This window comes from Vulpes vulpes, chromosome 11 (assembly GCF_048418805.1).
Source record: "Vulpes vulpes isolate BD-2025 chromosome 11, VulVul3, whole genome shotgun sequence".
Taxonomy (NCBI): Eukaryota; Metazoa; Chordata; class Mammalia; order Carnivora; family Canidae; genus Vulpes; species Vulpes vulpes.
Window position 1 is genome coordinate 5677526 of NC_132790.1, and position 23269 is coordinate 5700794.

The window sequence follows — 23269 nt, forward strand, 5'->3', positions numbered from 1 at the left end:
GCTGGGGGTTCTGCAAACACCTCTGGGAGGAGATCGACTTCAGGATTTAAAAGAGCAGGGGCTGTTTTCTCACCACGGTATCCACGATGACTTGCACAGAGTCGGAGCTTAATAAACATTTATTGAGTGAATATGTAAATTAGCAAATGAACCCCAGAAAAGCCCATTGCCAGCAGCACTCTTGGTAGACAAACAGGAATGAGAAGCTAGGGACAGGAACTTAAATATCCATCATGATTATAGAAATTAAAAGTGCATATATGTGACTTTGCATTTCCCAAAATCAGCCATGAAAGCAGAAAGTTAAAGGGGAAACGGTGCAAAGATAGAATTTTCATAATCAAGGTACTGGATACATAGATTAAATACAGCTCATGCAATAGAGTGTTAGACTCTGGAACTCTATGGTTCAAATAGAAAAATACACATGCTGTATTGTTAAACAACAACAAAAAAATAGTTTGCAACAGTAGATGAGGTATGACTTCAAATTTGAAAATTGCTAAATAGTTTCTGTGTATTTTTCTTATGAAAGATGCCAGAAATGTTAAACAGTGCTTATCTCTGGATAGTGAGATTATCATTGCCCTCATATTTTTTTTAAGATTTTATTCATTTATTCATGAGAGACACAGAGAGAGAGGGGGAGGCAGAGACACAGGCAGAGGGAGAAGCAGGCTCCACGCAGGGAGCACGACGTGGGACTCGATCCTGGGACCCCCAGGGTCACACCCTGGACTGAAGGTGACGCAAAACTGCTGAGCCACCCGGGCTGCCTCTATTCATGGTTCTTAATACTGTCTTTAGCTAATGAAGCTCCCCTCCCTCGAACTACCTTTATAATCGGGAGAGTAATACAGTGATTTAAAGATAAAAATAAATCACTCTTGCTGCAGCCAAATGGTCTGTATCTTATTCTAATCCTGCCTAGGGAACCTTTAGGAAGTTAATTACCCTCTCTCACCCCCACTTCCCTTCCTTGGAAAATACAGCTACTAATATTGATATGTGGCCTTTCAATTGTATAAGGCAGCTGCGTGGATGCAGTAGGGGTAATGCATTAGAGAGCATTTTGCAAATTGCAGACTACCTCAAACATGAAACACGGCAGATGGGGCTAGGCATCGGGATGAGGAGGAAAGGGAGGGAAAAGGGTGAGTGTGCAGAGAAAGGGAAGGGGTGCCTGGGTGGCTCAGTCAGCTCAGCTTTGGACTCCTGCCTGATTCCAGCTCAGATCAGGATCTCAAGGTCTCAGGATCGAGCCCCATCTAGGGCTGTGAGCTGAGTGCAGAGCCTGCTTGAGAGTCTCTCTCTCTCCCTCTGCCCCTCTCCCTGCTCCTGCACTTTCTCCCGAAGGAAGAAGAAGAAGAAGAAGAAGAAGAAGAAGAAGAAGAAGAAGAAGAAGAAGAAGAAGAAGAAGGAGGAGGAGGAGGAGAAGACAGCCAGTGGTAATATCTGGAGACATTATTAGAAGATTCTTTTACAGGAACTGTAAATTTTTGCATTATCGAATTGGGGAAATTATAAAGTATTAGTTCCAAGACGCTTTCATTCCTGCCAAAGTTATGCACGAATGGCATGTGGGGCCCCAAAAGAATTAGGCTGAGTCTCTGGCTGTTGTTGCTTTGTGCAGAGAATTTCAGTGAGAGAAAATACATTCCCTCACCTCCCACCCCCCCTCCGCACACACTCTGAGCTTGTGTGACTCGTGGATATGGGGTAGTGATTGAACTGATAAATAATCTTCAGTTAACTTCCCAAATTAAGCCCTGACTAAAAAAAGAAAACAGAAATAAAAACAAAGCCCAGCTTATCCTAACAACTTCTTCCCAATTCCGTAACGTGCTCTGTGTCCTCTGGATCCAGTTAGTTTCTCCTGTTGAGGCTCGGTGTCCTCGTTAGTTATGTAGGGAGTGTCAGCTAAATCATCCCAAATGCTTTTTTGAGCAGCAAAATCTGGAATCTCAGATTCCAGTGCTATATAATTATGGTCTTCCCTTTCTGCACATCTGTAAAGTCAGGAATCAGAGGGAAATGATCACTTTTCCAGTGACACAGACATTCCATTGGCTGCTACGTTGATAAATCCCGCTCCCTGCTTGCTGGTTTGGCCGACACGTTATAATATAATGACGTTACTCTATTTGACCTTGGGAAAGTTATTTAATCTTTATGAGCTTCAGTTTCTTCCTTTGCAATCTGGGAATAAAGGGGATACCTACTTAGGGTCGTTGTGGAGTCATATGAGACACTCTACATAGAATGGTTAGGACAGCGTCCCCCACAACCTACACACAGAGTCTCAATTAGATGGGTGTCCTTGACCTGATAACTTTTTAATTTTTTCCTATTTCTTTAAACTGAGCACACAAATCATGAGAAGACTCCCATCGAAAGATAGAGTTTGATTCAGAGACCTATTTCTTGATGTAAAACTCTGTCCATGGACCCATACAATCTAAAGGGTGCCATGTTCTTCCGGTAAATCTCAAGTAGCTAAAGAGGTTATTATCCTTGAACCTAGATTTGGCTTCACGGGAGCACACAAAAGCTACGTTTACATTCAAGCTGCAAACTAAATAAAATAAACCCAAGTTAAGGTATTATATTTTTACAAAAGGATAAATAGAGCATTTTATTAACACTTTTTCTTTTTGCAGCAACAAAATGGTAGTCCACATCTTCTCATTCAACACAACAAAAGCTATGATCACATTAGATCACTTTGAGACACAAAGCAAAGGATGTTTTTATTTTCTTAAGGTCAGGGATGGTTTGCATCTTTAAAACAAATGTCATGTTTTCTATTTGCAGTAGCAGGGCTTCCGGTCACTAGCACAATACAATGAACAGATCAAATATCCAGAATAGACAAATACACCAATGATATTTTGCATTGAATTGGGAAATGCATTATTATCATTTAGAACATTATAAAGAGGTCTGATGTTAACTTTTCAAAAGAAAAAAAAAATCATTCCAACCACCCAGACAGCTACCACAAGCAAAATGAAGGTAATATACAGACAGGAAATTGTATGCATTGCACTTATTGCTTGGAACACAAATGTTGCAATTCCTGTTGAGATATATTAAGAAATGACAAGCAAAATGCCTCTGCCCCATCTAAAATTCTAGACTCTATGAAAGTAGAAATTGCAGTCCCCTAACCCAACATTAGGTGTATGCTATTTTTGGTTTTTTTGTGAAGATTGTTTATTATGTTTTTGTGTATGGATATGTATAAGATATACAGATATATATAGGTATAATTTTAATATAATTTATTGTCCTATATATTTAAGACAAATATCTTTTAAATGGGACTTTAAATAATAAAATTGTCTACTTACAATATCTCTATTAAGTTTATCTTTTCATATTATATATAGCTCTGTGGCACAAGTTCCATATAGTATTTAGGAAGAAGAATATCTAAACCATTTTCTATTTCTTTTGTTGTTAATATTGCATTTTAAGGGCTATATCTCCATAGTAAATTTATTAGATTCTTTATGGTGTATGCATCTTTTTTTTTTCTAATGCAAGTTACAACCAGTACAAAGTTGTAATAAAAAATACATTAAAGTCTATTTACTTTTTAAATATTTTTTTGCAAAAAAGTTATGTGATATGCTACATGAAAAGTCAGGTTTTTGTTGAAATATGAAGTGTTTTATACTGTTAGGTAAATGAATGGAAGAACATGAAGCATACCCCTCACTTTACAAGTTCTCTTTCACAGATATAAGTATATGTGCACGAGCATTTCATATAAAACACTGCAAGATATTTCTTTTCAGAACCAACAAAATATTTCACATTATGTAATGACAATAATTATTTAGTACACCTTGCTAGTTGCTAGCCCACAATAGTCTTCTCTATTTGAGAGATATATCAACTCCGTAATTTATATTCAATAAATGTTGCACACACCTGATGCAGCCAACATGACATCTTCAGGTTTCTTAACAGGATTTCTGCATGATATCTTGCAATACAGTGTAACAAATATATAAGTGCATTTTGCATGATCAAGTAGCTTTGGCTTCCTAACCTTTGTAGGATGGGATGTGCCAACTGTTTTAGTTGTGCTTTATTAAATGGTGATGAGTTTTAGCTCATATGAATCCAATGAGTAACTACTCGCTTCTACAATTTTGACCAGTCAACCTTTAAATCACAAACGCAAAAATGGATGACCTGAATGGAAATGGTGGCATTTCACAACTTCTACAGATTGCACTTGATGGTAACTTCATGAGTTTGTTTTGATTCATTTTTACAGCAAGACTTGCCTGGTTGATATGTTTATGTGTTTACACCACTTTTTTTTTTTAATTTTTGTGCAATCACAATTAATTTAATCACAAACACTAAAAATAAATCCAGCAATTAGCTTTGTTATGAATAATCATTTCGGTCCTTATAGGTGTATGAGTCTTGTACTTCTTCTTGTACAAATTCCTCTTTCTTTTCCCAACCATTGGGCCAACCTCCATTGGCCTGTGTTGTGGCCCCGTAAGACTTGGTAGTACCATAATTTATATAATTCTGAGTAATGTCCCCTGTTTCTTCATCAAGCTCATCTTCATGGATAAATCCACACTTTTCTTCACTTGTTTCCTCAGGGTCTGCCCAGGGTTGCTTCTCTCCTGAGGCAAATATTGCATAAAATATAACTCCGCCGTAGTGGACCAAGGCAGCGATCAGGAAAACATACTGCCACTCTTCACGTGACTGCAGTGACAAAAAGTGGCACTGTGAAAACCAACTCCCCTTGTTTGACAAGCATAACCTCTTCTTTGAATGCTCCACCATCACACTTTTCATACAATGCTATCTTTAGAGGAAAACCCTGTTCTGAATATATAAAGCAAATACTGTCATAAAAACCTTCCATAATCCTACAACTTTCATTAATTAAATTTCTTTAAATCTCAGGTTCTGAAATAAAACTCCAAGTAAAACTCTGTGGTCGGCTCATCTTTAAAATGCCCATAATCTCTCTTTTAATTTCCATTGATTGATATATATTTTTCCTCCTACTTCTTTTGTTTATTTACTTTGGGTGAACACGAATTGTGAAGCTCTACCTATAAGGACAAATAGCTAATAATAATATCCTTCCATTGATGACTGCAGAGTCTGAATTGACATTTCCAAATTAGCTCCAAAAACTTCTACTTGGGTGTTCTAATAAGCTAAGAGAAAAAAGGTTTGCTGTTACTGTTTTACCACACAGCAAAACTACAAGAAATATTAAAAGGTGTTGAAAAGTGCTTATTGGTTGGGAAAGAAGACTTCCTTGGAGTTCTTAGAGATTTTCTTGTGAGTCTCAATTATCTTCCTTACTCAGAGATTTGGTGGCTGGAACTCAGAGATGGCCCAAACAGAACAGAGTAACCCTTCTCTACCACGAGACAGTTCACAAAACTGAGCATTTCTTTTGCTTCATCTTACCTTATTCTTTGTCATTGCACCAACAATTATAGGACAAACCATTCCTGACAATGTGCCAACACCATTTGAAATGCCCATTAAGATACTGGCATATCTCGGAGCAATATCCAAGTGGTTAACATTGAAACCTGAAATAGACACAACAGCTTAAAGTCAGAGAATCCTAAACCCCTTACAAGTGGGTGATTGTGGAATATTCTCTACCACATTCACCACCCTCCTCAGAAGGTACCAGATATGCAGCATGTGCGCGGTAAGTACTTTTTGATAATTTAGCTCAGGGATATGATTAGAGCAGAATGCAGTATGGTTTCTTATCCAGTACTTAATATGCGATGCTCAAATCACAGAGAAATGTTTTCTTAAAAAAGAAGAAGAAGAAGAAGAAGGAGGAGGAGGAAGAGGAGGAAAATGAGTAGCAATAAATCCAAATATCCAGCAAAAATAAGGACATTACATGTATAAATTTTAAAACATGTATCTTACCAGAAATAGCAAATCCACTGAATCCCACCGCAAGTACCAAGAATGAGATAGCTACCCCTCTGGTATGAGAATAGCCAACCACCAGAAGCAGTGTTGCTTCCATGCCAAAACCTTCAGGAACAAACAAATGGAAACACTTAGAAATTTGTGGGCATTTTTCCAGTGAGCCAAAACTGCTGAGACTGCTTATGCTCATCTGACCTAGCAAACCTCTTCCAGGAGTATATCTTAAAAGCAATAATAACAGGAGCATCTGGGGGGCTCAGTCGGTTAAGCTTCCAACTCTTGATTTCAGCTCAGGTCATGATCTCTAGGTGGTGAGATCAAGCCCTGCATGGCCTTGCACTCTATGCTCAGCAGGAAGTCTGCTCAAGGTTCTCTCTCCCCCTTTCCCTCTGCCTCTCCCCTCCTTCTAAAGTAAATAAATAAGATCTTTAAATACGAATAATAACAATCATAATCTACACATAGAGATTACCAAATCCTTCCATTTTAATAAAATCATTGAAAACAATCTTAAGTTTCCATGGTGAGCAGGGACGAGTTGGTTATAAAGTTATTTAACACCAGGAGTTATGAAAATTGGAAGATAGAGAAATGATTATAAATGAACAATGAAGACACAAGTTTAGCTGCATCTCTGGCATGCACAGTAGAAGTTACTCACTCACATAGGTCAGCACTTTGTGAGCCAAAATCATGTCCTTCACGTCATGTACTTACCACCACAATTCATGATCTTTCTCACTGTAGTAGTTGAAAGAATTTGCTTGCTTCTTAGAAAATCTGCAATCTGCCCTCCAATGGGCACAATAATTGTCATTACTAAGTGTGGCACAGCAGATAGCATGCCAACCTGAAGAAAAAGAAAAAGAGGAAAAAGAAAAAAAATGGTCTTGGTTTTTTGAATCCATCCTAAATTCTTCATGGAAAAAGAGAGAAAAAAGTACTATCTCCAAATGACCACTTACTTATTCCTAGAATAAGCAACAATATCCACAGAAATAAATGAGAAAAGCTAAGTATGTTTACTTTTTATCTTTTAGAAGAGAATACTTTTTTCTGTGTAATAAGTCAGTAAATTTTGAGTTTATGAATAAACTGTCCTGAATCTTAACACAGAATGATTCACATTTATCCCATTTTATATTCTTAAATATGTTTGCAAAAATTCATCATTAGTGAGTGAGAGACAGAGACTGAGTCAGAGGGACAAGAAATATATTTGACAAGCCTTGAAGAGGCTGTATTTTTAACTTTATTTTTTTAATTTTTAAGCAGGCTAAAAACCTTAACTGGATCTTAAATATGTATCTCTTATAAATTTTATATTTAGTTTCTAAGTTAAATTAACCCAGAAAATGCAGATCAGTTCTTCAATTTTAGGTATTTTCTATGTCAAATATCAGTATTTGGATACATTGTCACACAGTGGTATAAAGTCTCTGTATTAATTTCATACGAAAAAGCTCAACTTAACATCTAACCTACCAGCATCAATTCAACACACACTTTTTGGGCAATAATTATGTGTAAGACACTCCTCTAGGCATCATGAAGGCAGGAAATATGAATAAAATGCATTTTTTACTGTGTAAATAGACTTAGATTTTGAACATAGACATCTAAGGAAGTTTTTAATTCCTAAGTGTAATTAGAAGTACACTTCCTGGCAAATTAGAAGTACTGGGAAAATGTATTATTTGTATATAAAAATGTCTTCCAAATTAGATTATTGAAGGTTTGAGACAGATTGCTTGATTTTACAATGGCATACAGCATGGTGCCATGCCCCCGGAGCTGAGCTTTCACCACAATTAATTAAGTAAGTGAATGACTCCTAAGTAGCTTACACATCTCAGTTATGTAATTTTCTCCCTTTTATCCTGATGAAAGTTTATTATATTATTACTCTCTTGTATTGATGAATAAAGTCTAATTTAAAAATGATTTCCAGGACCAAATATTGAGCCATTTTTACCTGAGTCCAAAAACGGGGCTTTTGACCACTATGCTTAGCTCTACCACCATGTGAGAAAGAAAAATCAAATAAAACCAGATAATGCATGTGAATGTTCTTGATTTAGTTCAAAACCTGGTATTTAGTATAGGCTCACCAAATGTGAGCTAAGTAAAAGTATGAGGTAAACTGACATTATTGCTTTTCAGAATAGCGTCTTGAAAGAGCAGAGTGAGTGGTTCTTCATTCTTAACTATAGAAGATCTCTTTAAAGCAATCAATCTGTAGAAAGAAACCATCAGACAAGAAAATATCCTGAAATATGCCATGTTAGGATTTGTGTAGAATTGCATATCGTGCATTTGATAGAGGCAAAGAAAGCCTGAGAATGACCTGCGTTTCCTAAGTCCACAAACTGGCCTGCATCTTGACTCAGTGTTTGAGATATCTGAAAAGTTCATAAATCGAACATACTTTGCTATTCACTGTCTACTCACATAGACATTTTAATTCCTTTGGGTAAGTGAAGAATAAAACTATGATTATTAGTTATCACTTCCAACGAAACACAATGGGAACTGCAAGGAGCTAACAATCTGGAAGTTAAAGAGACAGACGTTGGGAATATTCTAGCCCACTGACTTAATACTTGCAGTACTGAATCTCCCAGGTCCCTAGGCAATATGTGGACATATTTGAATGTGATCTCATCAGGGTCAAGTTGCAGAACTTTATGAAAGTTATTCAACTATCTTCTTAGCTTTTGGTGACTTACCATAATCACTTGTGATCACATGTGATCAGAATGCTCAAGACTTTTGGGGAGAATCATCATCTATGATAATCACACAGTACTTTGCTCATTATCTTAAGGTTTTACAAGAGTTAGGCTAAGTGTGTGGAGCCTATAACTGATGGACTCTTCATAGAAACTCTAGGTCATTAGACTTTGTGCACCCTCCTCTTTGCTTCTCTGGGTCACACTCTGCATTTCCTCTTTCCCCACCCGTGTCACATTCTGTTTAGAAATTGGCAGGCTGTTATGCAACAAAGAGAAGCCTCTCAATATTTCTCTTCTGCCCCTAAATGTAAAGCTCAGAAGAATTGAATGCCTTCTCTCATTTGGTTGTCTCTTGTAACCTCTCAAAGTGCCAGTTTATCCAAGGTCATTTGATAGGTCATTTTAAAAAGGCTAAAAATGTTTCTTTATAAGCATTATACATATAGATATTATATTAATATATTTATTATAATTTATATAATTTTTAAGTTATACAAAATATTAAAATATAATTTCTATGTTATATAGAAAGATAGATAGACACACACATCCCTCTGTATATATTTCTGCTTTAACTGGGTCAGTCTACCTGAAATGAAGATTGTGGTTTAGTCTGCAGGATACTCAATTTAAGGTTGGAGAGAACCATCCCCCATTTAAATATTTTAGTTTGCTTACACTTTGCCGCAGTTCTGAAAGAGGGCATTAATACCATTATTTATAGAAAAGAAAATCAAAGCTGGCAATTATTCAAAAGCCAGCCCCAGGCTACATATCAATAGTCTATTATAGAGCTTGGATTCGGAGCCATGCCAGCCTGGATCCAAAGCCCCTGCTCTATTTCCTTTACTACTTCCTTTATACGTTTTTCAAGTAAGTCAGTGATTTTTTTTTTTTTTTTAACCAGTATAATCAAAATCTTCAAGCCAATCTGCGTGTGCGGAATATATCTACAATTGTAGTTAAAAATATAACAAGTGAATCAAAACAACCCATCTGGTTATTATATTTGGTTTTTGTGAAATATCATTGCTTTTACTCATTTTCAATTAAGTGGAGCTACAGGGTCAGAATGGCCACACAGTTTCATTAACATCAGTTGGCTCCTTCACTTCCCCCCTATGAGACCTGACTTTATTAATAGCCTCTCAGTGTCATATTTGTCCTAGATTATGAAAATGGACTCACACCTCCAGCAGCCTTTGTTGAGAAGTATAACACCTCTCAGAGCTCCCAAAGGCTACCCCGCAATGTTTGATCAGCTCTAGAGAGAAGAGCCCTATGGAAAGCAGCCATTCTTCTCAGGAATGGAGGAAACAGTTTCCTTAGAAACAGGGACTACAAAAGAGCTCTTAGAATAGCTTCTCCTAAACTCAGGTTTTCTTCAATTCCAGGCCTCAGATAGTCTTTCAAGTAGAGACATAATATGAATAGGGAGCCCAGCTGGATGTATGTAATGACATGAAGAGAAATGGCAAGTCCATCGCTAGCACAGACAAGTGTATTCAGTACTCAGCAAAGGGCTTGGCAGAGATGGTATTCAACAAATACTTGCTAAGTGCTTAAATGAATATAGGATCTACCTGAATTTGAATAGCAGAGTAAAGGGAATTGAATCATAAATTAAAGAATCGGGGCTTAACCTGCTTCTGGCATATATTACCCTTGGCCCTTAGGCAATTTAAATACCTTCCCTAGTTTGTTTCTCCATCAACGGAAATGATGAGAGTTATCCAGCTGGTCAACCAAACAAGGTTGTTCATGCATATGAAAGGACCCTGTGAATTCCAAACTCTTCTCTAAATATAAAGTAGTATTTTTATGGTCATCTTATCCTTATAGAAAACCTCAAAATGATCACATCTTCACAACTATGAACAAATGTCTGTAGCGTTTTGCATATTGTGCTGTAACTGGCAACTAATTGCTTTCGTCTATGCCACCAAGCTGTGAACTCCTGAGGACAGGAACCACATTTTTATTTCTGAATCAAACACAAAGCTTCATATATCCTATTCAATAAATGCTTGTTAAGTGAATAAATTGAATAAATTAAATGCAAGAATGTTTTCAGATTTTTTTTGCTTTCTCAAATCTTTTAGCAAAGACCATTTTTTTTAGATTTATAGAAAATATTTTTTTTTTACTTTATTATAGTTAGTATACAATGCTACACTAATTTCAGGTGCAGGACAGAGTGACTTGACAAGTTCATATGCTAACCCATTGCTCAGGACATGTGTAGCTACCATCTGTCACCATGCAACACTATTACAATATCATTAACTATATTCCCTATACTGTGCCTTTTAGTCCCATGACTTCTTATTGCATAACTGGAACCCTGCATCTCCCGTTCCCTTTCACCCATCTTGCCCACTCCTCATTTCCCACCTGGTTACCTTCTGGTAACCACCAATTTGTTCCCTGTATTGACAGATCTGATTCTGCTTTTCATGTGTTTATTCATTGGGGTTTCTTTTTTTTTTACATTCCACCTATGAGTGAATCACACGGTATTTGTCTTTCTCAAAGTCTGACTTATTTAATCTAATAGAATACTCTCTAGGTCCATCTATATTGTTGCAAATGACACAATCTCATCCTTTTTATGGCTGAGTAATATTCCAGCATGTGTACGTGTGTGTATGTGTGTGTCTGTGTGCCCGTGTGTATTACATCTTCCTTATCCATTTGTCTATCAGTCAGGACTACATCAAAATAAAAAGCTTTCACACAGACAAGATAGCCAGACAGATTTTTGAAAGCATTGAAGAAGAGATTGGTAATTAGATAAATACAATTCCATTTCAATAAAATATTTTTTTTGTTCACCGTTACATTGTCTCTGACCTGAGACTTAAAGGATGCTATGTTTCTTTACAGGAAAAAGACTACAGTCCTGTCCACCCTAATTGAGATATAAACTCCTTGAGGGCAGAAGCGAGGTTGATTTTGTCTGTATTTCCATCAAAAACATGCAGTTTCTAGCATTGCTAGAAATGCAATGCAATTCAGGCAGCTGAATGCAGTAGACACTCAAACACCTTACTTAGTCTCTGTTTCCCAGAAGTTATTTGTTAAGTGGTTAAACAAATGAATGAGTAACAAAAAATTTAGAGCATAAAATATTGGCAAAGGAACTTAATATGCCATTGAAGACAAAAATAATGCACTAGTTAAACAAGGATAATTTTTACATACCTTGCTGATTTCAAATCCAAAGACTTCCTCAAAATATGCTGGCTGGCTAATAAGCAGTAAGTAGAAAGTCCAGCTTCTGCAGAAGTTTGCAACAATTATTGCATAGACAGGCATAGATGTAAAAAATTTCCTCCATGGAGTCTTGAATTTCTGAAATCCCAAAAAAGAGCCATTCTGACCATTTAAAATATTTTCTAACTTAAATAGAAATAATAGGTTCTTTGCATTTTCAGGATGCACATGTTGAGGCATGAGTAGGAGGTAATGAATAGTTAATTGCAACAGTCTAGTTAATCTTAGTTGCATAAATTATTCTTGGAAGAAAAAAAAGATATTAGTCTCTTCTTCTGATTAAATGGCTCCCATTTGCGAAATGTATAAGATCCTATGTTAATAGAAGCAATTCCAAAAGCACAGATCCTAGTTTCTAAGAATTTTTTTTTATTTTTTTTATTTTTTTATTTTTTTGGGGGGGCAGTGACAGATGATGCCTCAGCTAACGATCATTGCCGTATCAGTGACCTTGTTGGTATCCAAGATATTTTATCTAAAAATATTGAAAATTCAATATAGTCAGGAGGAGAAAAATAAGAAAAATTAAGAGTGCAATACTCTAGACCCTACTAAAGTTAATAATACCACTGTCTATAAATTCTCTTGATAGACATGGATAGCAATATAAATTCTGTGATGCTGAATTGCCAGGTTCTGTAAAACTTACATGGTATACGGCTGGGTTGAGGTATTTAGCTATTCAACACACCATGGGCACATCACAATTATTTACGATAGTCACCACCTTCTGAATCAACCACTTAAATGTGATTGGCTTATGGTATCCATTTAAGAAATATGTCTAGTGTACTTAGAGATCCTGCATATGCCTAAATATAAAGCAAGTATCTTCCTCCAAGACTAAGATTTTTAGACCTGACAATGCCTCTTATACTCTGTTTTTTTTTTTTTTAAGAAAAAAGATTTTATTTATTTATTTGAGAGAGCGCACTAGAGGCACAAGCAGAGAGAGAGGCAGCTGGAGAGGGAGAAGCAGACTCCTCCCTGAGTAGGGAGCCCGACGCGGGGTTCAGTTCTAGGACCCATGGATCATGACCTGGATCATGAGCCGAAGGCAGGTGCTTAACCAACTGAGCCACCCAGGGGCCTGTCTCTCACATTCTCATTTTCTCAAGGACTTTGTTTTGAATGGCAAAATACTGTTTGGCGAATACTGTTTGGTGAAGAAACAATAGCTTGGAATAACTGTTTAATGCTAGCTTGGGATCCCTAACCTAACTAAATTAGTAAAAGGGGAAGCAAACATTTTTCACAGAGATTTGGTAATTATTCCTGGAGGGAGAGCCTCATAATTACTAGTATTTATTGTGACTGTAATCAAGCCTTCCAAGATCACTTTAAAAGTAATGTAGCAGGGATCCCTGGATGGCTCAGCGGTTGAGTGTCTGCCTTTGGCCCAAGGCCTGATCCTGGAGACCCGGGATGGAGTCCCACATCGGTCTCCCTGCAGGGAGCCTGCTTCTCTCTCGGCCTGTGTCTCTGCCTCTCTCTTTGTGTCTCTCACGAATAAATAAATAAAATCTTTTAAAAAAATAAAAATAAATAAAAGTAATGTAGGAAGAAGTTATACCATTGGGATCAAAAATATGTATAAGACAAAAGGAAAAACAAAAACAAAAGCATGTCCGAGTAACATATAATAAGTACTGCGGGAAAAAAAAAAAAAAAGTACTGTGGCTTTGAATAAAAATATCCAGTGACAACATCACAGATGGATTCAAAAAGTGCATTTTTAAAATCCTATATACTCTGGGAAAATAATGCCAGATAAATATGCTCATTTCACAGAAAATAAAAATTGTTGAATACAGGGATGTCAGCATTGTAGTATTATGTTTGTATAAGAAATAGCTTCAGAATATTATTGAAAGTAAATATCTTTGTCCTGCTGGGAAAATGTTTCCATTTTTCATGAGGGGATCATCTCTACTAAGAACTTTATTCTTCTGGTTGTAAAATACTTCCTCAAATGTAAGATGTTAGTATTTAATTTTATATCTTAAAAAAATTGTTCGGGGTCCTGGGAGGGCTTATAGTCCATCTATTCACTGACCTGGTTGTTCACTTCACACGTGTGAACAAAAATTAGGCAAGTTGTTCACTTATGCTTTGTGCATTTTTCTGTATACTATATTTAATTTTTTTCAGAAAAAAAGACTTAAAAGGCACACAGTCAGCTGCATTGTGTGATCCTTAACTGGATACAGACTCCAAAGAAATAGCTACAAAAGACATAATGAATATAGACTAGGTATTCAAATTAGGACTGGGCACTAGGAGTCTGAATATGATCTAGATATTAGATAATGTCAAGGAATTATTCTTAATTGTTTTAGATATAATAACAGTACTTAGATTGTGAAAGAGTATTTTTATTTTTCTAGAGAGGCATGTGAAGTATTTGTGGGTAGAGTGTTAGGGTATCTCCTCTACTTTGAAATCATTCAGCAATAAGAAAACTGAAGTAAATAAGGCAAGGGGTTGACCACTGCTGCATCTATGCAGTGGACACATGGATGCTCCCGTTACTATGCTTCCTGCTTTGCTGTATATTAAATTTGTTCATAGTAAAAATTTAAAATAACGTATAAGCATTATAACTAAAATATGGGGATCCCTGGGTGGCGCAGCGGTTTGGCACCTGCCTTTGGCCCAGGGCGCGATCCTGGAGACCCAGGATCGAATCCCACATCAGGCTCCCAGTGCATGGAGCCTGCTTCTCCCTCTGTCTATGTCTCTGCCTCTCTCTCTCTCTCTCTCTCTCTCTCTGTGACTATCATAAAATAAAAAAATAAAAATTAAAATTAAAAAAAAATCTCTTTAAAAAAATAACTAAAATATGATCTCATTTTAATTTGGTTTCAAATTACAGGCAAGTATAAAACATCAGTAAGAAGTAAAATATTATGTTTAGAAAAGTGGTAAGGTAAGGAAATGGGGAGTTTGAGACTATCTATGCTCTTTAATAAGCCACCAGCTATTCTTCCCAAGGTCATTTCCAGAAACTGGTTTTCACTTAAACTAAGTTTCTGATTGTTTAAAAAATTCATGCTTGATTTAGATACACAACCTTTCAAGAACTCGTAAATAAAAGAAATATATTTAACTGATGAAAGTATAGTTTGATTGGATTCCTTTGGGTTAGAAATTGAGGCTAAATGCTGAACACAGATCAGCCTATATTTAGTTTCTGCTCACAGTAACCACGGCTGGTGGGAACCAGAGCACGCTGCCAACACCCGCCCCATCCCCACATAACCACTTATTTCCTCAGTAGCCACTGTTGGAAAGAAACTATCAATCCACGAACAGAAGGAAACAAGAAGGGGGACGTTCTAATCCCAGGCCATAGTGTAAGAATTTTTTTTTTTTTTTAAGTAATGAAGTTTCACTTCTGAATGATATCCAATGTGAGATTTTTCTTATTCATTGATGGCCTCAACAACAGCAGGTGATAGACATTTTTACCTAGGATGAGATGTCAAAGACAGACCTTTTCTAACAAACTAAGTAGAGAATCAGAGCTGGAATGAGATATAATTAGAAAGAAGGGAGGAGCCTTCAAAAGAAAGAGAAGCATAATGTATAAGAGACACTGGTTCTCCAGCCGTGCATGGTACCTTCCAGCTCTCAGCACAAGGAAACTGAGTTACTATTAGGTGCTGAATTGCTAAACCTGCCTTAATATATTAGTTTTGCTTCCCATTTTTAATGATATCAAATGGCTATTTGTTAATTAATATGTATGATATGTTAATGTCACACAGACGAAATAATTTGCATTGACACAGTTTCTCTGTGTCAAATATTGCAGTTTCTCTTTATATAGAGCCCCTGCAAGAAATCAAATTAGAATCAGAAAAGGGGTCCATGTTTATATTTATATGATACTTTATCTTCATAATAAGAATCCTGAAAATGATGAGATTTTATCAGTAACAAGATTATATTATATTAAGAATATTTTTATGTCAGCTATTACCGACATTCTAATGATTTCATATTTCTTTAACCACATCTAGCATAAATACACATGTATAACAAGTATATTTAGACAATTCAATACACAAAAGAGTCTTTTTCATGATTGTATTAGGTGATCTGGCATTTCCTACAGTCTGAAATTAACAACAAATGTTCATTGAATTTGTTTAATTATGGACCATATTGAGCTGTTTATAAAAGCTTATTTAGTTTTATAGTCATAGCTATAGTCCATGGCAAATTTGAAGATTATTAGGAAAAGATAAAGAAAAAAAAAAGAAACTATAGATGGGGGAAGTAGCAATCATTCCTAAGTTAGAAAGTATGGATGGAGGAAAGAAAATAATCATGATTGACACCAAATTGGTTTTGTCGAATAAGGACTCAGATAGCAGTTTGATTGGTCAAAGAGAGGTGAGATGAGGAATAAGAACAGGAATATACACCATAATAAAGTTCTTACTTCCATTGCACCTAAAAGATTTGCACTCTCTCCAATGCTTTCTTCAATGTACCTACGTTCTTCATCTGTAATAGTAGGATGCTTTGCAGGACTCTCATAAGACACCAAAAGCCAAAACATGTACCAAATCATTCCAAAGCTCCCTGCAAGGAAGAGTTCAAAAGGAGAAAGTCAAAAATCTATAAGTGCCCCCATTTAACTGTCATTTGCTGGAATAAAAATTACAGGAATCTTACGACAAACACATTCTACAGAATGCAAATTGCAGTTTATGCTTCTCCATTGACTTCAGCCAGTTGTTGTGCTATGCTACTAAACTTCAAGTTTCAATAAATAAATAAATAAATAAATAAATAAATAAATAAATAAATAAACTTCAAGCTTCCTGAAGGCTAGTCCTGGAGTTTTATCTCTTTGTCTCCAATAACGCGGATGCACAGCCCTGGATAATTATTGAATGGTATGGTTTGGAACGTGTTCATACGACCGACAAACATTTGCTGAGCACTTATTATTCCAGCCACTCTGCTAAGTGAGAGGAATATGGTGAACTAGACAAAACTCCTGTCTTCAAGGAATTTTACAAAGGGTGAGTCATTTTCTTATTTGCCTTCCTTGAATATATGAGAGTGGCCTATACTTCCACAAAAAGAAATACTCATTCTCTTTCTTGTTAGCGCTTCCAGATTTAATAGTAAACAGACTATTAAATAAAATCTAGATTATTGTAACCTGGGTGGTTATCATTCCTTAAAAAATGGGGAGGGGGCTTCTGGAATTCATGTAGTAAGATCCAACACTTTATGTGACTATATGCCATTATTATTTTCAGTATATATTACCTATTGATCGTTCTTTGGGCAAATGAAAGCTATAAATTCTAACACAGTAGACTGTTTGCAAGTTCTTTTGCATCTCTTTTTTTATTTAGCACTCTCGCTATTTAAACATGCCCTTATTGGGTAATGTAAATCTAAAGTATTAATAAAAGAAAGAATTTCAAGGGATTTATTCTTGTTTCCCATTTTTGGCCTCTACTCTTCTTTATCCCTGGGGTAACAGTCTAAGTGCTTTTGATCTCTATAATACTTTTTTCTTGCTTGTTCAATCTCTAAGAATTATTTCTTAATACCACAGATTTTGATGTGTCATCCTCCTTTTCACTACCAAACAGGAGAGCAAACATAAATAGGGGTTAGATAGTATGTGAAAATTTGGGATAGTGTAGTGGTTATGGAGTAAAGCTCTCCCAGATTCAATTCCTGGCTGTGTCACTCATTAGCTACATGCTCCAGTCAGTGACTGAATCTCTGTAAATCTCCACTATAAAATGAGACAATTTCTTTTCTATAAGATTGTGGCAAAGAAGAGTTTAAGGAGATAATGCATGAAGCAACTAGCATGGTGAATGGCGCAAAATAAGCACTCGATAAATGAAAGCTCTTGCAATTCAGTAGTAATTATCATTACCGCTAACTAAAAGCATCTGAAGTGCCAGACATTCAGCAGATTGCTATATATGCATTATCCTTTTTTAACATAAGACACCATACAGTCCTTATCTTATTAATTTAAAAAATATTAGTGTGGAATGTGTAGCTCAAAGACCTATTTTTTTGTTATACGCAGAAAGTAAGCAAATACTATGGGGATGTGACTTTTTCAGATTATCTAATATTTAAACTTTGTATCATTCAATGGTAAATATTAAATGAGATACAACTTGACATAATGAGATTGATTTTCATGAGTGCTTTGTGTAAGCTAATACTTTAAAAAAAAGATTATTTATTTTGGGAGAGAAAGAGCATGTGCGTGCACACCACACACATGAGCAGGAGGAGGGGCAGAGGAAGAGGGAAAGCAGACTTGCCTCTGAGCAGGGAGCCTGACTCTGCTAAATCTCAGGATCATGACCTGAGATCATGATCTGAGCCAAAACCATGAGTAGATGCTTAACTGACGAGCAACCCAGGCACCCATGAAAATTAATATTCTTACTTTAAAGTCACATTAATTTTCAATTAATTAATGGATTCAATTAGGGCACAAATCAGGGGATTTAATTGCCCAGCATCCCAACGTGTACTGTACACTCTATACCCATTTGCTTTAAACTTCTTTGAATTATGGACTCTTGAAAATCTAGTGAAAGACATGGATTAAAATCTAATAAAAATATCTCCCCAGGAAAAAAATGTATAAATGGATGTATGGCTTATAATTTTGGACATTCATTAATCTAAAACCCATCCATGGCTTTTGAACCAGAATAAGAGCTCCTGCTATAAAGTATATTTAATAATATTCTGCAAACATAAGAATTTGCTCTGATGAGAACATTTTGAAATGGGAATGGATCATGTCAAATTCGGAAGCAGCCAGATACTGTTCGGTCCTACCTCATGACTTCATTAATATTTCACATTCTCCTGCCCACATCCAAAGACGTTATTAATCAGTGACATCAGTTGGAATCCAGCTCTCTTATATTTCTCTTTTTCTCATGGCTAAAAAAAGGTCTCCTAGAGAGAGATTTTAGGGGTACTCTCAAGAGGTAAGCTTTCTGGTTCTGGTTAAAAAGTGATCAGAAAGAGACTTCGGACTTAGGGTTTCTTGGCCTTTTTAATTTCTGCTTGAGGGTTTCATCTCATTGAATCCTGGAGTCATGAGGACTCAACTGTGCTGTTGCTGCAGGTGACTATTAATATTTTGTCCCAAAAGTGAACTGTTGCATTTGCGCTACTATTGCCTTCCAGCTTCCTATCTCTATCCAGTCTTGACAAAGTTGGGGAAATAAATGAGGAGGTAGTAGCAAAGAGGTGCTGCATAGCTCTTTCCTCTTAATTGGCTATGAAGCAAGAGCTAATTTATTTTTTTTCTTCATAATAGAGGACAATATATGAAATATATCACAAAGTTTCCACCAGCAATATAGTTCCTTTTTGAAATAAATAACAAAGTAGGGAGAATCATAGAAATAGAACATTTTTCTTGATCTTCTCAAAATATAAGGAAAGGATTCTTTAAGGAAAAAAAATGTGAGTAAATGCAGAAGTACATCCAGTGATCTATGTCACTGTTTTAGTTTATACCCATTTCTTTTAACTTTACTGCAGATATGCCACATACCGTAGACATAGAATACTGAAGACCAACCAGTATACTGCACAAGAATGCCAGCTAAAGGCATTGCAATTACAGCTCCAGCATATGAGCCTAAAGTAAAAGGGAGAGTGGAAAGCAGGTAAGTGAAATAAACAGAAATTCTTGACTTCATTTCACGTTTCTTGGCAGGCTCTCACAAACACACACTTACACACTCAGGTGCATGCACACTCACGCCTCTATATCTCCAAATACATATATATGTCTATATACATAACCAGTGATACAGGACTACACTAGTGGATATGACCTACTTACCCAAGACACAAAGAGATCTAAAAATAACAAGACTATAATAAAAAAATAAATTTCAAGGACTCATAAAAATTATTCACAAATATCTGAAAACTTAGATTGGATGAATGCCTTGAAAAATACAAAACATGGAAGAAAGTAATAGAGGATTTATGGAGACCAATGAGAATTAAATAAATTGAAATGGTAGTCAAATGCCTTTCCACACACACACACACACACACACACACACACACACAAGCACACACACCAAATAGTTTTACAGGTAAGCTTTATCAACTTTCAGTTCTTATCTAAGTTATTCCTAAACGTTCATCCAGCATAACTATAACTGCATGCAGTACTCACCACAAAAGGAAGTGGTTGCCAATCTACTCCTCTCTAGAGGAGGAGCCCATTTACTCCAAATCCCATGACATGCTGGGTAGGTGACGCCCTGTGACGGGGAAGACGCACATCACCATTTAGGATACAGGGTCACGGAAAAATGAGCACATTCCCTTCTACGATGCTGTCTACTTAGAATAGGTACAAGGTATTAGGGAAACCTGCTACTCATAGATCTTTGCTAATTCCCTGAAATTCCACTTTAAAGCCTTTCAGCCCAGATCAGGTTAGACATGGTTTCTTTTCAGTGACCTGTCCAAATGCTCCCCACCCTTCAAGTCTTCCTTCCACCTCAGTTTTCCTCTGATGAAGGGAAAAGACCCTCTAGTACTTCACTCATCCGGAACTCTGAACAGTTTGAGAAATGTGGGAGGTCTTTTTGTGAGGCTTTAAACACAGTGATTCCTAAATATAAGGAATCCATACAGAGGAAGATAAAGCTTAGGTCCTTGAAGCTCACACTTCCTGGAAGTAGCATCCAGAACTTAAGACCTATAAAATAATTATCTATTTTATGTATTTCTATCCTATCACTTTTTTTATTTCTTTTTGGAGAGAAAAGAGAGTGTTCTCAGTGCCTTAATACTTTATTGGATTTATCTTCTCCCACTATACTTCCGGAGAAGAGAAGGGCAAAAGTAGGCGAATCCGAAGTTTTTAAATGATATTTTTTCAAAGACTATAGGGTGATGAAGCAAAAGTCATTCATTAGAGTTTTATTCCCAAAGAACATAGTCAATGAAATATTTTGATGAAAACTCAAATCATGATTCAAGTCCAACAGGGATTTGGTATAAAACTCCCAAAAGGTATTAATTCAGGGTTATCATCAGCAAAGGACAGACTCAGAAATTATCATCACAGCACATTAATCAAACTGTGTGTCCTTTTTTTTTTTTTAAAGTCAAACAGTCATTAAGCATTTTTTTTAATACTATTCAATTCTAAAGAAGGGGAGGCAAGCAGTCACAATCGTACTTTAGCATTATTTAAACACAAAAGATCTAATTGCCTAGATTTTCCAATTTTTTAAGCAAACTATGTAGACACAACCTTATAAAATGTTTATCTGTAGATCAAGTCAAAGATAATCTGCTGGTTCTAATCAACATGCCAACCTTAAGATGACACCATCCTGCAGTTTCATACCTCAACAAGGCCTTGCAATATCCTGACAAAGATGACACACCCATAATGCACTCTGGCTGCTGATGGGATTAGCATATTCAGAGTAGAGGTAAGAAGTATGGCAGCTCCAAAAACCCTGAAAAAAGAAAAGGAGTTAAGGGATCTAATTTTCTCAGGTCAAGTTATTATGCAATTTTAAGGTAGATTTTTTTCTTTTTCCTATAAGAATAAAATGTGTTTTGGACTTGCTTGGTTGGTCACTACAGATAGATACTTCGACTATCTTGAAATGTTACATTATTGAAACGTGAGAAATAAAAGAAAAATTTAATAAATCCTGTTATATGCACTTGTATTTATTTTCTTCATAGATCTAATTACAAAGTGCAAATGTTTAACGAATCATCATCCGCTGCTTGGGTTTATAGCTCAGTCTGCAATGTAAGCTGCTTTGGGGCAAGAGTCTGTTGTTCAGGGAGGGACACTGTTGCATCCCTAATACAGCACGGCGCCTGACACATAGCAGAGATTCGCTGAAAAGTTGTCAGAAAAAGAATAAATGCCTGAGTGGAGCTATGTCTCACATTATACGACTACTTGCAACTTCCCTAGAAGCTGCATATACATAAATATTTTATGAATGGAATTATACTTTAAATGCCCCCAAGAAATCTCATGATCAGACCCCATAGCACAAGGATTTGTAGTGAAAATAACTATTATATATATATATTTTTTTTCTTTCTTTCTTTCTTGTGGATGTGGGTGGGGGTACTGTCTGAGGCACACCTCTGGCTGTGCGCCATACACAGGGTGATTCAGAAAATAATTACTGAAAATATGGTTCTTGCACCTTCCTCCACCTGCAAGCAAAAATTCCATTCTGTTTTTTTTTTTTTTTTTTTATCTTCCATAATGTTCATACTAAGTAAGAAAAATAGTCCCTTAACTGGTTAAATTTAGCAATATCCTCTTGCAGAGGAATTTGGTGACACATTATCTCGAATGAGCTAAAGCTGTGTGTCCTGGGCAAGTTTTCTCCAGTTGAACACTGAGCCTCGAATTCAGGGAAGATCGTTGCCTCGTAGAAGGTCATGGGGCACATTTAAGTGTAAGAGTTAAATGACTGGAGTTCCCAAAAGGGTCCCTGGTCATTATTGATCAGCTATGGAAATTTGAGAAATGATTTTATGAAGGGCTGAAGTGGATCAGCTGTTTTTCCACGAATCATAGACCAGGTCAAATCCTTTTGTTTACCTGATGTAACCTAATACCGCCTGTCCTCAGTGGCTTCTCTCCACTGAGATGGGTCACACAGGACATAAATATCCTGTCCTGTACTTCCCCTGTGCTGTTTGCAAAATAGGTATTGTTAGGTTTGAGTCAAAAAATAACGTATCTCCTAAAAGTCTATCGCAAAATAGAATCTTTCTATTTCTAAAAATGATTACTCCCATTACAATGCCACACCTCCAGTGACATTAAACTTCTGCTGAATATGAATTTATTTTTCCAGAAAAGAAATGCAAAATCATATAATGTGTCTTTGTAAAATAAGAACCCAAAATTGTTATAAAAACTGACTTAAAATGTGTTTTTATTGATCATTACTTTTACATTGAAAGAATTTTCACCTCTCTTAAAAATGCAATCCAAATGTTCTTGTGTGAAAGCCCAGGATACTTTGGAGGTTTCCTTTAAGGCTGAAAGGAAATAGGAGAAAGTGCATGGAGCATGTTTCCTGGACCTAGTGGTGAACGGTGCAAGTTCCCAAAGGCTGCGAGAAGAACATGTTTACGCTGTTCTGGGAGTAGGAGTGTTTTACCCATGTCTCAGGGAGGATGAAGGCAGGAAGGACAGATGACACTGGGGTCTTGGTCATATTGAGAGGCTGCCTGGGTACTGCCAAACT

General features: G+C 36.3%; 1 protein-coding gene across 1 annotated transcript in view; it reads right to left on the reverse strand.

Annotated features, from left to right (window-relative positions):
• Window positions 1-2603: 2603 nt before the first annotated feature.
• SLC17A6 (solute carrier family 17 member 6) overlaps window positions 2604-23269 on the reverse strand; it is a 41334-nt gene continuing 20668 nt past the window's right edge. Inside the window, exons 4-12 of the mRNA XM_072725386.1 lie at window positions 21379-21493; window positions 20191-20278; window positions 19552-19638; window positions 16420-16562; window positions 11898-12047; window positions 6676-6808; window positions 5953-6063; window positions 5467-5594; window positions 2604-4743 (exon numbers count right to left, since the gene is read on the reverse strand). Coding sequence (XP_072581487.1) covers window positions 4408-4743; window positions 5467-5594; window positions 5953-6063; window positions 6676-6808; window positions 11898-12047; window positions 16420-16562; window positions 19552-19638; window positions 20191-20278; window positions 21379-21493 — 1291 coding nt within the window. The 3' untranslated portion in view covers window positions 2604-4407. The remainder of the gene's footprint in view (window positions 4744-5466; window positions 5595-5952; window positions 6064-6675; window positions 6809-11897; window positions 12048-16419; window positions 16563-19551; window positions 19639-20190; window positions 20279-21378; window positions 21494-23269) is intronic.